Source organism: Phoenix dactylifera, chromosome 8 (assembly GCF_009389715.1).
Source record: "Phoenix dactylifera cultivar Barhee BC4 chromosome 8, palm_55x_up_171113_PBpolish2nd_filt_p, whole genome shotgun sequence".
Lineage (NCBI taxonomy): Eukaryota > Viridiplantae > Streptophyta > Magnoliopsida > Arecales > Arecaceae > Phoenix > Phoenix dactylifera.
Window position 1 is genome coordinate 2725324 of NC_052399.1, and position 15152 is coordinate 2740475.

The 15152-nt window shown below is 38.0% G+C and overlaps 1 protein-coding gene across 1 annotated transcript; it reads right to left on the reverse strand.

Moving 5' to 3' along the window:
- Positions 1-9: 9 nt before the first annotated feature.
- Positions 10-7755, reverse strand: LOC103696248 (beta-1,2-xylosyltransferase XYXT1-like). Its single transcript, XM_039128508.1, has 10 exons — positions 7406-7755; positions 7221-7295; positions 2738-2806; positions 2586-2651; positions 2431-2493; positions 2272-2337; positions 1952-2008; positions 1801-1872; positions 1645-1707; positions 10-1187 (listed from the first exon to the last, which is right to left on the reverse strand). The coding sequence occupies exons 1-10, from the start codon at positions 7533-7535 to the stop codon at positions 10-12; spliced, it is 1839 nt and encodes a 612-aa protein (XP_038984436.1). The 5' UTR covers positions 7536-7755.
- Positions 7756-15152: the final 7397 nt, after the last annotated feature.

Consider the following 15152-nt stretch of genomic DNA (forward strand, 5'->3'; position numbering starts at 1 on the left):
TCTAAATTCTTACAGTTTAAGTGACTGAAAAACTCCTAACAACACACGTCTAAATCTATGAACGTCGAGCTTTACTTTTTGCTTGTTTAGAAATACAGACCAGATAGCAGTGAAGCCCTGCTTGTGAATTGAGAGAGGGTCCTTAAAAACTGCATGATCTCTTGGGTACTGTGCTATTAAGGAACTCTCTTCTTCTCCTATCTCATACTCCAGATACCTTATTCCCATATCTGGGGCAGGTTCACCATAGTCATGTCTGCAAGCCCATGTCAGCTGACCCCATGGAATTATTTGGATAAGTGTTGCATTACTTGGGAGGAAGACCATGTTAGCCAGCCCAGCCCCATGAACTCCCATCATCACATCGCAGGAGTTCACAATTTGGGAGAATCGGTGTAGGTCCTTTGTTTCCTCAGGCCCAGCAGTGATCACTTTGTAGCCCACTCTTCGAGCCGTTGCTATCACTTCTCTTGCATTGATGAATGACCTTGATCCCTTTCGCAATAGGATCAGTAGCCTTGGTTTCTTTCTTGATTGTTTATTAATTCTTTTGGTTACTTCTCTCTTCAAGGAGAAGCATGACCTTAGGAACTCCCTGAAGTCAGCCATCGAGTACCCATTTGGAGTTTTGGAGGGATCAATGCCCAAAACTTTGTGGCTCTTGAGACCCACATGAGCATAGGGGAAGCAGTGCACCCTTTCGTCAGTGTCCATGTTGATTACTTGGTAATGGGAGAGGTGTCTGAGTATAGGCTGGTACTTGTTGATCCACTGGGAATTGAAGTTGGTTGCAAGGAACTGAACCTCTCCATTGTACTGGCGAGAGGTAATGAACAGGGGGATCAGCACATCAATGAAGTCATGGAATAAATTACCAAGAAACCCTCCAGTGGAGAAGACAACAGCAGGAATACTGTGGTTCACTGCACAATGAGGGGTTTGTTTGGTATCTGCTGATGATTTCAGGGTGATTTCTGTGATCAATGCCATGAGAGGCGCCTCCCACTTCCGAGCATATGGTCTGATCTTCCATGTTGTGCTTTCTGGTGAAGTGTTAGGTCCAGAGGAAGAAACTAAAATGATGGTGGAAGACTTGCCAAGAACCTTGACATCACCATCCATGATACAGGTATCTGATCTTTGGCCCGAGTAATCACAAATCAATTTGCGCTGTTGAATTGGATTCCCTGCATTTTAATAGACAAAGTGGTTTGATAAGTGATGAAAATATAACCTCTGTGCAAACCAAATCCTTGTAGCCATTAGTACTGAATAAACTAGTATATTTTAGATACAAGAAAATCAAATGTCTAGTATTGAATATATTTAATGTTGAAAATTTCTTTAACATTAGCGCAAATTATATACTTTGTTAGGATAACTATATAATTGCAATTTGTAAATGCTATGCTTGTTATTGTCCTCATTATTTTCACTTCCAATGAAATTTCTGAACATTTTTTATCAGCTAAAGTTCTTAATTTTGCAGCTATATTATAAATATTTTTTGATTTGTCTTTCTTTTCCCCTCCCTATCCTAGTAAAAAACCCGTTATTGCTGTCAGCTGCTTGCAATCATTAATTTTGCACTTGATTCGTCTTCCTGTTGAAATACAAGAGTTCAGCTAAACGATTTACAGCTACCTGCAATTATGAGATTCTGCTCTTGTTTCTCATTTGAAGCATGAGATGATTCCATCACATTATCTGCAAGAATCGCACAGGTTTCATTTTTTTTTTTTTGGCATGATAGCATACACATGGGTGGGAGAACAGGGAAGGGAGGGGGGTGGTACTCACCTGTCATGGAGCTGTTCTCCCCGGGCTTTTCTTTTAAATGAATGTTTTGGGGTAATTTTGCTATATCAACTCCTGCACTAGATGCATCATTAAACGTTTGTCAAACTCTGCATACTTATGATCATAGTTGTAGTTAATAATTTGAGCCCACCTGCTAATTCTTTCTCTCCTTGCTTTTCTTTCAATGGCAATCTTGTGATTTCGAAACCTGCAATTGATGCAACATAACAAGTTCAGTTTTGCTTATTATTAGGTCCCTCAGATCTCTCTTTTAAAACATTAGGACCACTTTCAACAAGTAGACTAATCTGGAAGTGGTTTCACACATTTAAAAATAATATTTTTGAGCAAGTCCTTGATGCATAGCATATCAAATATAGAGAGATTTGAAGGAGGTTCCTTCAAATTGAGACAATCCAGTCAAGATTGGTAAATTATTATATGATCTTGTAACTTTGAGCTCACACCAACCTGCATCTGGTTTATCCCCTCCTTGTTTTCCTTGGGAAGGAAGGGACAATGCCGTTGTTTCTTTATCTGCAAGATGACACGGCAAGTTTAATCTCTTTATGCCCATGCCTAATTATGCTTTCAGATGACATACTATGTTATAAAAGAGTTTGCACCTACCTGGGATCGACTCGTCTCTCCCTCGATCCTCCTTCAATGCATTAAGTACAGTCGTTATGCCGCCTGCATCGAGTTCATCACAGGTAAGAGAGTTGTCTTGACAATGGAGACATGGCCGTCTCCTATTATCATAGGAGCTAAGAGCCCAAACTTACCTGCATTTGAGTTATTCTTTAATTGCTCTTCTTTGAAAGGAGGAGGCAAACTTGTTATTTCTTCACCTGCAAAATAATTTGGCAAGCTCAAATAACCAAAAATAAGAACTCTTCTTGGGATACATATCGTGTGACCAAGATTTATTTCTCACCTTCGATTGACTGGTTTTCCCTGTGCTCATCCGTCAATGATGCAAGTGGTAAGCTTGTGGTTCCCAAACCTGCAATAAAAGTTCCATAGATATAATTAGTTGCCCGGATGGTAAGGTTTCGATTTATTCTCTGGCAGCATCACATCTTAGGCTTGGGTTAGACTTACGCTGATTAATTAATCATGTATATGTGGGAAAATAATTGCCTCTCTGCCAAACATATTTTCCATTGTGCAATGAACTACACTAGAATATCGAGAACTTAACAATTTTTCTTCTTACCAACGTAATCCAAAAAGCAAATGTAATCAGAATTTACGTAAGTAAAATTCAATTAAAACTTGCTATTGCAACGAAATTTGATTAAAGTTGAGTATGAAAGCAAGATAAGATAATCTGAAACTGAATATAAATTTGACTCCTTAGAAGATAGAACCCCTGATTGCCAACGTAAGCCCGGTCTGGCACCTCATAGGCAGAACGTATAGTTACATGACTATTTGCATGGACTTTAGTGCATGCTATACTACCAGATTTTTCTCTATTCCGAGCATCAGAGTGACTTACGAAGAAGAGAAGTAGGACGTAGTGTTGGTTTGAGCACTGACAGGAGAGCGAGAGGAACCAGCAGGCACCCCACCAGTGCCACATACCCAAGCTTCTTGGTCTCAATCCTTCCAAGGCTACCGACTCCTTTCATGTTGTAGTCGCTTCTTTCTAGCCTCCGAATCACATCATTATATATGGATGGATATCGTTGCTTTGCTGTCACATTGCTATGATTAGAATTTTGTTTTGAGTTCCTTGCATGCATGGGCATGCTTGACTTCAAAAAGTTGCACCGGGTTGACCGGACGAGTGCCAACTAAATTGTCGTTGGAAAGCTCAGGTTGTCTGCTTAAATGTCCAGCAATAATATTCTTATTTTCCTCCAAAGGTCAAGGCATGCATTTCCTTATTAATTTTATCTTATGTTGGAAAGCTCATGAGTAGTTCTAATTAAACGGAAGATTAAGTTATCATCATCATCATCATCGTTGCTGTTATATATTGTTGTTGTTGTTGAAGGACAACTGCAGTGCAACTATTTCTTCCAAGCAGTGGAAAAAACCTGGGCGAAAAGATTTCATGCACCCCAGTGCATGTGTGCTCAGAGATTTAGCTGGACTGTGAGCACCATTCGTTGTTGTCCAAGGACATCAAGTGCTTATGTGACAGCCGATGTAAATAGTATCTTGCTTCTACCAATTACTTGTGATGTAAATTGGAACATCAGCGGCTCACATGAGTGAAAATAGCCAATAACGAACAGAGAATTGACTTTCAGAAGGAGGAGTCTCTCTCTCGCCAAATGAGAGAGATAACCTTATCCGAGAGTACATCTCTCTTTCTCGTGCCGAAAGGAGTCCTCAGGAACTCATTCTATATTGATTGTCTCATTATTTTAGTTATATATTTTTCATAAATATCTTTTCTTACGCGCAGTGTCTGACTGTTCCCTGCTGTTGTGGCCCCCTCGGGGGGATATCCGGTGAATAAGTCTACCTAGAAGGGGGGAAGTGCTTTCTGCGCGGGTGCGTGGGAAGCACTTCATTCTCCTTCCTTTAGATTACTAGGTCTGTGAACTGAGTCATCGGATGCAAAAGGCGCATAGCCGATATCAACGTGAAGTGCAGCCCTTATCTTTTTAGGTCTAGTGCTAGACCCTGACCGGATGTTTTCATAAGGAAGCCATCGAAGGCTTTCCACAAATTGAGATTTGGCTGTAGAAGGATCGAATTGTATCCGAGGAACAGGGGGATACAAAAAAGTAATAAGAGAAGCGCACAGACCAATCCCAAAAGTCTTTTATTTTATTTTAAGGCGCGTATACACCTATTCTCTCTTGAATTTTTATTGGCTGCCCCTTTCCTTGAGATTGGGAGGGAAGTTAGCCTCGTCCGGCCCTGCTTCTACTTACGATCAAAAGCCTTGCCACGAGTGAGAAGCCAGTGGCGAATCTAGGTAGAAAACAAAATACTGTGCAAAGATATAGGCACAACCCCGTAGTCTAGTCCGAAATTTTTTTTCGAATAATAAGCCACGAAGGCCACATGCTTTCCGTCTTGCAGCTTTCACACTGTTATATTTTCTTTGCTATATACCCCTGCTGACCAAGAAAACATTGAGCAATTTTTGATATAGACATTCCACCCTATCTTTGCTATGTGTGTGTGTGTGTGTGTGTGTGTGTGTTTGTGTGTGTGTTAAATGCTAGATGCAAAAAAAATTGAAGTCAATAGAGTGTTGCAGCTCTTTATGTCATAGATGCTCTTTTCGTCATGGATTTCTTCTAAACCAGTTAAAGGTTCAAAATATGGTGTGTGTGTGTGTGTGTGTGTGTGTGTGTGTGTGTGTATTAAATGCTAGATGCAATTTTTTTTTGAAGTCAGTAGAGTGCTGCAGCTCTTTATGTCATGGATTTCTTCTAAATCAGTTAAAGGTTCACAATATGGAGCCAGTTCAAATAAGCGACGTTTCGCGGAAGTAAGGCTCATAATCTATGGGCTATGTTACTCAAATGGATGGCACATGGAAACGCTTGCTTGCATGCCCGACAAAAGAAAGCATGCACTTGGCTTAGTTGTTGTGCTTACCGGAATTCATGTGCTCACATTAATACAAAGTTGACATACCGCACAAGAGGTCATCCCTTAGCTCAGGACGGTGTGCTGGCGAAGAAGGTTACATAAAGTTGTCTCAGTTTTAACTTGGTCATGTACCTATTGGTGAGCCTACTTTGCACGTATCAAGATGGTATCATGTTACCCATCACCTCAACGCATCTAATTGGTAATAAGGTCAAACATGTATACTAATTTTCCCATTCCACTATGGGAGCTTCTCCTTCCGCACCACTCTTCTTATGTAAAGCATTTCCATGTAACTATTCTTAATTAGGGTTAGCTTTAAGAGCCGCATGGATTCTTGCGCATATATATATATATATATATATATATATATATATATATATAATTGGTAATGAGGTCAAAAACGTATACTAATTTTCCCATTCTACTATAGGAGCTTCGCCTTATGCACCACTCTTTTTATGTAAAGCATTTCCATTTAACTATTCTTAGGGTTAGCTTTAAGAGTCACATGGATTCTCACATATATATATATATATATATATATATAGTAATGAGGTCAAAAAGGTATGCTAATTTTTCCATTCCACTATGGGAGCTGCTCCTTCTGCACCACTCTTCTTATGTAAAGCATTTCCATGTAACTATCCTTAGGGTTAGCTTTAAGAGTCGCATGGATTCGCACATATATATATATATATATATATATATATAGGGCCCTTTTGAGAGCTTATGTTTTAGAGTAATTCTTTTTATATTTCACGGATATCATCTGAGATATTCTTTTCTATCAATATTTCATCCTAATCTCCAGTTCAACTGCCATCTAAGCCATCTTTTTCATCCACTTTCTAACCAACCCTTTAACCCATTTGTAGGTAAACTCTTTATTATAAAGGTTGGCTTATTCTAAATTTTTTCATGAGGAAGATGTTGTAAGTAAATTTCCAAATCTACAGATAATCCTAATGATACAATAAATTACTAAACACAAATCTCACCAACCACATGAACCATGTGGACCCAATGAATCGAGCATTTAGCGAGCAGCATTTGCGGAGTAATTCTTTATGCAGTAAGAACATATAGTATCAAACAGCATCTACATTAAGAATTCTAATTGTATAATAGAGGCAAAAGTATCCCGAATTTAAACAATTATATTTTTTTATTAATTCATTTTCTTTTATGGCTTTTGCCAGTTTAGGTCTACTAATATATTCTAATATCTTTTTGCACCATCTAATGACTGTTCCTGATCACCTGTACTTGTCAACCATGCGCAAGCCGACGCACCATCAACATCTCGCAGGGACGACCTCAAAAACTCTGCTTAAAATCATCCATAACTCATTTGTGGAGGAATTCTATATTCATCAACAGTGTCTGGACTCCATATATATCGTTTTCTAATCAACTCCCTCTCAAGCTTATTTATTTATTTTTTTTGAGCAAATCCTTTTCAAAGTTGCTGCTGGCCGAGAATAAAGATAACGAGATGGTCCAACGCTTGGCAAGGCTAGCACGATTCCATGGCTTATATCCCTTTCGTCTGGCCTGTTTGATTCATGCAATGCAAACCAAGCCCTTGGATGGAAAGACATCGATCACATGAATCCCATTTAGCGTCTAATCACAATTTTTAGCAACAACTATATTGGTATTTATTATTGTCGATATTTTTGTTATCAGTGTGTCGTTATTCCTGTCCTTCTCAGTTGGTGCAGAATTAAATAGCTAGAATTGACTTCAAATTATTTTCAGTCTAATATCCTTTCTTTGGTTTATGGTAAGCACATCAGGCAAATATTTGGAGTCTCAAAGACATAAAAAATATAAGATAAATTGCTAACCTTGTTGCTCGGAACTGTTTGATTCCTCCACAGTCGACAAAGGCAGGTATGTGCGGATTGAGAGCTGAAAACTTACTGCAAAACGGAGCAACTTCCATGAAAACTCTATCTAAACAAAATGATCTAATCAACTGAAATTCATGGGAAAAAGTTCTGATCAATGGCATGAGAGTTTGTAGACTTACGAATGGCGAAGGATTGGGAGTTGGACTTGAGGACAGCGATGAGGATAACGGGGACGAGAAGGCATCCCAGGAGGACGGTGCAGCCGAGCTTCCTCGGTTCGATGCGGCCAAAGCTCTGGTATGGTTTCATGTCTGAACTCGGCACCCTCGCCCACAAGTCTTGAAAGCTTTGAGATGCCTTGTGGGTCTATATATAAGCACTAGGAATTGGAATAAGCCTTCGTTCAGCTCTACGTTTTCTGAAGAATAACGGTTGTTCAGCTCTGCTTAGACCGCCATCGGACTTGACTTTCGGCAGGAGGTGGCGAGGTTCTCAAACATGGTTCTTTTAAAGAGGCTGGCAATGTTTAGAAAGGAAAAAAAATAGAAGACGGAGAGATGTTGGTTAGCATGTATAAATCCAAGCCCTCGTAATCATTCGAACATGAAAATGTTGTCACGAACTGACGGAAAGAATAATAAAAAAAGAAAAAAAATAAAAATACAATATTTATATGGTTCAATCTTTTAACTTAGCTTCACAAGCAAAAATGATGCAAAAATTTTACTATAAAAAATAGAAAATTACATAGTGTAAATTTTTTTATCAAATTCTAGCTCCAGTACACCATATCTTTAGAACACACAATTGCTCTCTTTTTTTAGGATTATAAGGGACATATATAATAATAGAGTAAATCGATTTGGACTCTAATTTATTTGTGTCCTACTGTAATTAGGTTAATCTGACCTGTGGGGGTGCTCACTATATACGCTTAGCTCCACTCTAAAAAAAAGAGAGTTCTTCTTTATCTTTCTCGAGCTTGTAAACTCAATACATGCCCAATAAAAAGAAATGACTGCAATCAACTATGCCAAATAGGGTAGGGTATAGCTTGTCATACTTGTCCTAGGTTGCCGGTGGCTAAATTTTAGACGTAAATATAAATCGAGTGGTAGTGTTTATAACTTGACTCCGTTTAGGGCGGCAAAAGGGTCAGGGAGTCTCTGATTTAATTCGTGCCAAACACATCTTGATCTTAACCTATATCCAGAGCTAAGACCCATTGACTTTTGGGTTGGTCAGAATTCAAGACCCGGACCCCAAGCTACTTGAATTTGATTCTAATAAAATTGAACCTGTAATCCAAATGAACTTGGTCAGACTAGTTCTGCTGCAATTTGAATTTGACTTAAAAATAGATCCAACCCAACTTAGACTCACCAAGGATGAGTCAAAATTTTAAATCTGGGTGTTAATCTTAGATTAGAAGCTAATTCAAATCAAATTAACTAGATAAAATGAATCTGGAACTGACCTTACTTTTACATACCTCGATAAATTTACCAAATAAATTTGTTTAATTGCATACATTGACTCCTAATCGGTCTAGTTTTTATCTCATTTGCATGCAAGCACATATATAAAAGTAAGGTCCCATGCTTATCTACCATGGGGCAACCTAAGGTACATCAAGTAAATTTCAACCCCAACCAAATCCACATGCCCGAGATTGCCGATCGACAACCCCTAGGTGGTCTTCGATTGATACAAATGATCTAATCTAATTGTAGATACAGCCTTCTATTCTACAATTAGACCATCTAATACATTCCATTAACCTAATCCAAATGCCCATGTTTGACATGGCTCCTACCTACGTGGGTTTTGATTAATATAAATGATACATGCCAGCCGTTTGTAGTGCCAAGGTATCGTGCAGGGAAGCTTGCATGAGTTATATCTTAAAGAAAGGATGTAGAACATGGTGGAATCCCTCCTTATTTTATTGTATCAAGGAATAGACATGAAGAAAGATAAAAGAGATGGAAAAGAAAAGAGGATTGATGCAAACCGCAATCATGCAGAGAAAAGAAGCCAAAGTGCGGGAGTCATGAAGATGTTAACGGCCTACCAATAACTTGAATTCGATGATGCGTGCAATGAGAGGAAAGCTACCAGATTCCCAAGGTGCCTTCTCCAAGGCTCCGAGAGAAGTCCTCCATACCCCCACGGCGTTTTGGTGGGGTATGAGAGCACTGGATTCTTACAAACGGTCAAAAATCGAGCTGGACTCTGCCTAAGATATTGGATAGCCAAACCCAACCCAACCCAACCCAAAGTTGAAACCATACAAAATATATCATATACATATGCTACGTGTGTCCATTTTCCAGAATCTTATTAATATTTGTTTAACTAATTGAAATTAGGATATAAATTATAGTCACACGTCGTCCTTCCTAGTTTATTTTGCTTTAGTTTATATATTTTTATATGGTATGGGAGCATTTATAAGCCGCTTGATTAAACTGGTCCAGTCAATCGACCCATCCTGACTTGACCCAATCCAACCTGAATGGCCCTCTTAATTTCCATCCTTATTAATATTTGCAGCGCGAGTTTTAGTTTTATGAGACTGGCTCTTGACAATTGGAAAACGAGGCACATGAAAAGAATTGCTTGCTGGTCTCATTTGAAAGTACAGAGTCTCTCTCAAAGCTAAGATTTTTCTTTGGCTGGTGATAAGTGACAAGCTGCTGACACGAGCTAAGCTTATGAAGAGATGCTAGGTTGGAGCTCACAGATTTGTTTTCTGTGGAGCAAGCAGGGGAAGATGTGAATCATCCATCCAAATCTATAGAACTCGTTCGAATTGCCAAATCTCTAAGCAGTGGGAAATTTTGAGATCTTAAGCACCGGGTGCAATCAATCCAGTCAATCACTGCAGTAGAATCAGGATGATTCATGAACTGATCCAGAGCCCATGCGTCATTTAAGTAAGCATGGTTGTATGCAATATTTTCTGTATGATAAGCATATATGATTTCCATTTTTTTAAAAAAGAGCTAACTTGATGAATCTATTGGAATTAACTCAAGTGATAAAGATACAACTGGTAACCAATTGGCTCAGGCTATCTTGGGGTCGGCAAACTGGCCAGTTGTTTGTTTGCGAGGGGAATGTTTGGCTTCGAAATTAGCTCACAGAATGCTTCCTTGAGAAATAAACAACTCAAGATTTGAGCTCGCTTAACTTGCAGGTGTTTGACTTAATCAAGGTAAAAAGTAAATGATTACATAAGCAAATAAAAAATAGTTATCATTTAAGGTATGAAATGTTTTTTTTTAAAAATATTTATTTATTGTGCATTATCATCTTCAATAGAAAGAAGAATAAATCAATGCATCTTGACAAATATATCTTAATATGGGAATCATAATTTTTTGCTAACAAACAATGATGTCGTTAGGTTAAGCGCTACAACTAGAGGTTGGCTGGAGATATCTGTATGGAAGCCTCTGGTCATAAAGAGAAGATTGTCTTGTCTCTAAGAGCATGTGGTCATACTGCTTTGTGAGATTGCAATTAGTGGTCCCTGTGCTTTTAAAAGAAAATTATATCAAAGTATATCATGGTTTCCTTTGGAGACACATTTTGGGATTAGACATGACCTTGCACCCAATTGCACTCTGTGTATGTGTTCCAACTCCCAGTAGTGACTCCATGTCTACATGACATGCTTTTATCATCGCTTTCTTAAGAAAGTACACTTTTATGAACTTTCTATATAACTATGAAAGCGAGGTAAGTAATATTGTATGAGAAAGACTAAAATGTTTAGATTACAATCAATAACTATGAAAGTTGGTTTTCCCAATGGTAGACAGGAGTGCATCCAAGACAGTTCATGTATCATGCATTCTTCTGTGAATCACACATGGAGTCGATGACCAAAGACATTTCTTCAGCCATTTTTGGAGTCCATCGTCTACTCAAAGGTGTTTGTGTTTAACAGCAGATATTACAAACACTTAAATGGCTTAATTTGCCAACCTCCTTTTGGTGGCAGGGTGGCAAGGGTCCATGTTTGCTGGTTCAAACTTTAAAAAACCGCAGAGGCCACAAAAGCTCGGGATTGTGCTACACTAGGGCCTTCTTTGTCATATCTATGTTCGACAGAAAGTTATTCGTAAAAAGGTTCGTGTAATAAGTTTGAACTAAAGTCGGTGAACACTGCGCCGATAGCACGTGGAACTTGAAGTATAAACTTTGCACGTAACACCCTATCTAAACGTAAATGCTATACCTCCGTGTTTTTACAGTTTATATGTATATTGGTAGAGTCCGCGTTCTCCCGTCCCGCCAACTTCCGAACATGGAACCCATGGCAGGCTCGGAAACCCTAGCTTCCCGTTCGATGCTCCTCAGGACAACTCCCGGTCTCGCTCACCCATTTCCAAACCCTAATTCTCTTTAATTTCGATTCTCTTCTGCGTCTTTTTTCGGTTGTTGAACCTTTTATCCCATTTTCTGATGTTGGAAAGTTAAACAACAAGTAACGTGCCATTGTTATTGATCTGTCTCTCTAATTTAGAAAGAAGTGTTTCGATTAATCTTTCACTGATTGGCTTTGCATGTGTTAATTATTAATAGTTAACATGGATTTTGCTTTCTGTATTGAAACTGCTGGAACTTGTTTTTGGAGATCTAATATCATTTTTTTGGGTGTAACAAAGATATTTTTATGGTATTACACCTAGTTTCATGATGGGAGTGTTGCTTGCTTTTATTTTTTCAGGTTAGATTAGTGAATGTTTCAAAGTAAATGGAGCTCATGGTGAAATTTGAGATATAATCAAAGAAGAATGAGGGGAAATTGTATGCAAAAAGGGAAGAAATTTGACTTGTTTTTTATGGTAGAAGAAGAAGAGGTACTTGTTTCTCACACGGTAAACTTTTCTTCATTGTAAAAATGGATTCTTCCTATGCTCTGCTACATATGCTGCTATGTTCTTGTATCAGTATGTTTACAGCTTTGATCTTTATAATTATTTAACTTGTATGCAAATTATTTGAGGAACATGCTGCCACTGTTTCTAGTTTTCCTACAGTTGTATCGTGGAATTATGTTCAAATTTCCATCGGTCCTCCTTGTGAAAATTCTTTGGAATACCTGACAATTTAGAACAGTTCCATAATAAGCAATGGAGAAATGAAACTTTCTATTGAAATCAAATATTGGGATAGTTCACTGTGAAATGCGCTTTTTGATACAGACGTCCACTGTTTAAAAGTTATGCAAGAAATTTCCACCGATGCGACTGTAATGAATCTGAGGTTCTTGTGCTATTACTGTTTTATAGCTGTGCTACATTCCCAATGAAAAAAAAAATCAGGACAAATGCTTCTTTCATACTTAGCACCAAAACGAAAAACAATTTTTCAGAAGAAAACATGAAATCATAGGCCATTGATGGAGTAGGCAATGCAATAATTAATGTTAGTTATGCATCTAAAAGGCTCTGATTGCAGTCAAATTTTTTTTCCTTCGTATTTTGTAAAAATAGCTCAGGCATCAAGAAGTTCCACTGAAATTCTACATACATATAAAGGCCGACCGCGGACATAGCAATATTTTGGGGTTTCTTTGAGTATCGTATTTCATCACCCTGTTATTCCTCATTGCTCACTGTCCACCCACCAACATGTGGTCTAAGTGAAGTTAGATATAGTGGGAGCTCATCCTTGGATATAGGTATGGGAAGGGCTGAATGATGTGAACTGGGCAATTTCCAAGTATTTTGTACCCATCCATTTGGAGGAGGTTCCATGTTCAAATCTTTGGAGGTTGTTCCCTAAAAGGTGGCAGGACCTTAGTGTATATTGGATACTCATATTTGAAATCTATATATTGTAGTATCATCACATTTTTTTTCTCAATTAAAATTTATTCAGATGACATCATTGCAAGTAGGAAAGACTTGAACAAGTCTAAATGTAAAAGCAGGTGTTTAAAGTCAGGTCTCTATTGTGGATCCTTTCTATAGGTGGTGTGAAAGATATGATAAAAAGTTCTTAAGCTAAAGGACTGACCTAATCTGAACGCAGCTAGAAAATTATAGCAGATGTCCGATCGCAAATCCTTCCCTGTATTTAAGGTGGACATGCATCAAATATTACACACCAGGGAGATCTTGATGCATGCATCCACTATTGCGTTTCGGTAATGGGAACTTGTTACTTGATCATTGCCAATTAGATTGTGAAGATAAATAAGGCAGAGTGGTAACCTAATTCCAGGTAGAGCCTCCCCATGGTACCACCCCAAAAAAGACAAATAAAAAACAACCAAACTAATCAGAAGAAGATCAAAGTCACATCATTAGAAATAACTTGTATTGTCAATTCTGTAAGTATCATATACCTAATATTGCATTTAGACCCAGATTTCTGTTTTATTCTGGAACTTCTTTCACTAATACTTCATATCTGCTAGAGTTTCCTGGCCGGTTAATTATATTTGATTATGTTAAGTACAGAAGTTCTTTCATTTTCATTTAAGAAATTTCTATATTTGATTTTCTTAGCCATGCTTTCAGAATCTAATGCATGAAAATGAGTATGTTTAAGCCTTCATTTGATGCATATTAAGATCCTAGATTGTGTATAATTTGATCAATGTACAAAATAAGTGGATGCATCAGTCCACAGAAAATATTTCTTGTTTTATCTTTGTTCTTTTGAATTTTAAATATTGAATAGTGAATTATTCATCTTCTGCCACAAGATTTCTCAGTTCTACATCTACTGACAACATGGAGGCTGAATTACTGTTGGTATGTCACCATCTCCAATAGCTGACACTGATAGATACAGTTTTCTCACTCAAAATTTCTATTTCATGTCAAATAAATGTTGTTCTGGTGAGAATTCAGTGGTTGGTGGGTCGGTCATTGTGTGTCGTGTTTATCTTCCACTGCAGAAGAGGAAAATAAACTCAGCATGAGTTGTTGAGGGAGATTAGTCATGAGGGGAAGAATGGGTAAACAACCCATCTACGTAATCTTATGAAGACTTACCGCATTAAACTTTTTTTATTTTATTTCATTGAAGGGGCAGGAGGTGGGGTGGGGAAGGGGAACTTTTGTAATGGTGGGAACACCATCAACTGGAATGCCCTTGCAGATTCTAATTATTGTGCTAAGACAACAACAGATAATCTACTAATAGCAATTTAATCGGAAATCATGACAGTGGAAATGGTCTCTTGGTTGAATAGATTAAAATCCTACAGTTTCATAAATATGGATACAAGCTAGACTTGGCTCACAAAGTAATTTCACAGTAGGTCTATGCTATGATTTCAGACCAAAATTGAAACCTGAAGAAGTCTTCTTTCCTTCTTTCCTTGTATTAAGGAAAAGCTGACTGGATTTTGCTGAATGGTACACTGAAGAAACCCACCACTTAGATGGTTAGAAAGCTCTATATAGTCTATTTTCTACCAATTTCCATCGAGTAGGCGATAATTTTTGCATCAGATTCTTGTGCCATTTTCCTCTGACATGGTTTTAGTTTATATCTCTGTAATGCATAATCCAATTTTTGGTGCAAGCTGGATGGTCGAAAGCACCTGAATATGACTCCCAAGTCTGCTTTAGCTGTTGACTGACCCTGTATTGCAATCACAACCATTCAACAGATGGATTCTCTAATTTTTTTATCTTATGTCTTAGAGACCATAATTTAGGCTGGATCCCACCAATTATTTAGTCGACTGTCGGAAATATCTTGAGGACTTGCTCTTCATTTGCTGTAGAACCTTGGATCCTGTCCATCCTCTTAGCAAAACAAGAATTCAAAAGAAGATTCTGCCTGTCAACTACAAAGGTCCTAGTCATCCATTTCACTTAATCAAACAAAATTAGGAAAAACATAATTAGGAAACAAGCGTAAGCAACTAGTGCCCAATGTCAAAAAAGA

Bases quoted from the DNA above. Each gene is read 5' to 3' on its own strand.
- LOC103696248 (XM_039128508.1), bottom strand. From the start codon at position 7,535: ATGAAACCATACCAGAGCTTTGGCCGCATCGAACCGAGGAAGCTCGGC. The intron at 2,807-7,220 runs GTTAGCAATTTA...CTTTTATTGCAG, and splicing joins AAACAGTTCCGAGCAACAAG to GTTTGGGAACCACAAGCTTA. The intron at 1,708-1,800 runs GTGAGTACCACC...CGATTCTTGCAG, and splicing joins GGAGAACAGCTCCATGACAG to ATAATGTGATGGAATCATCT.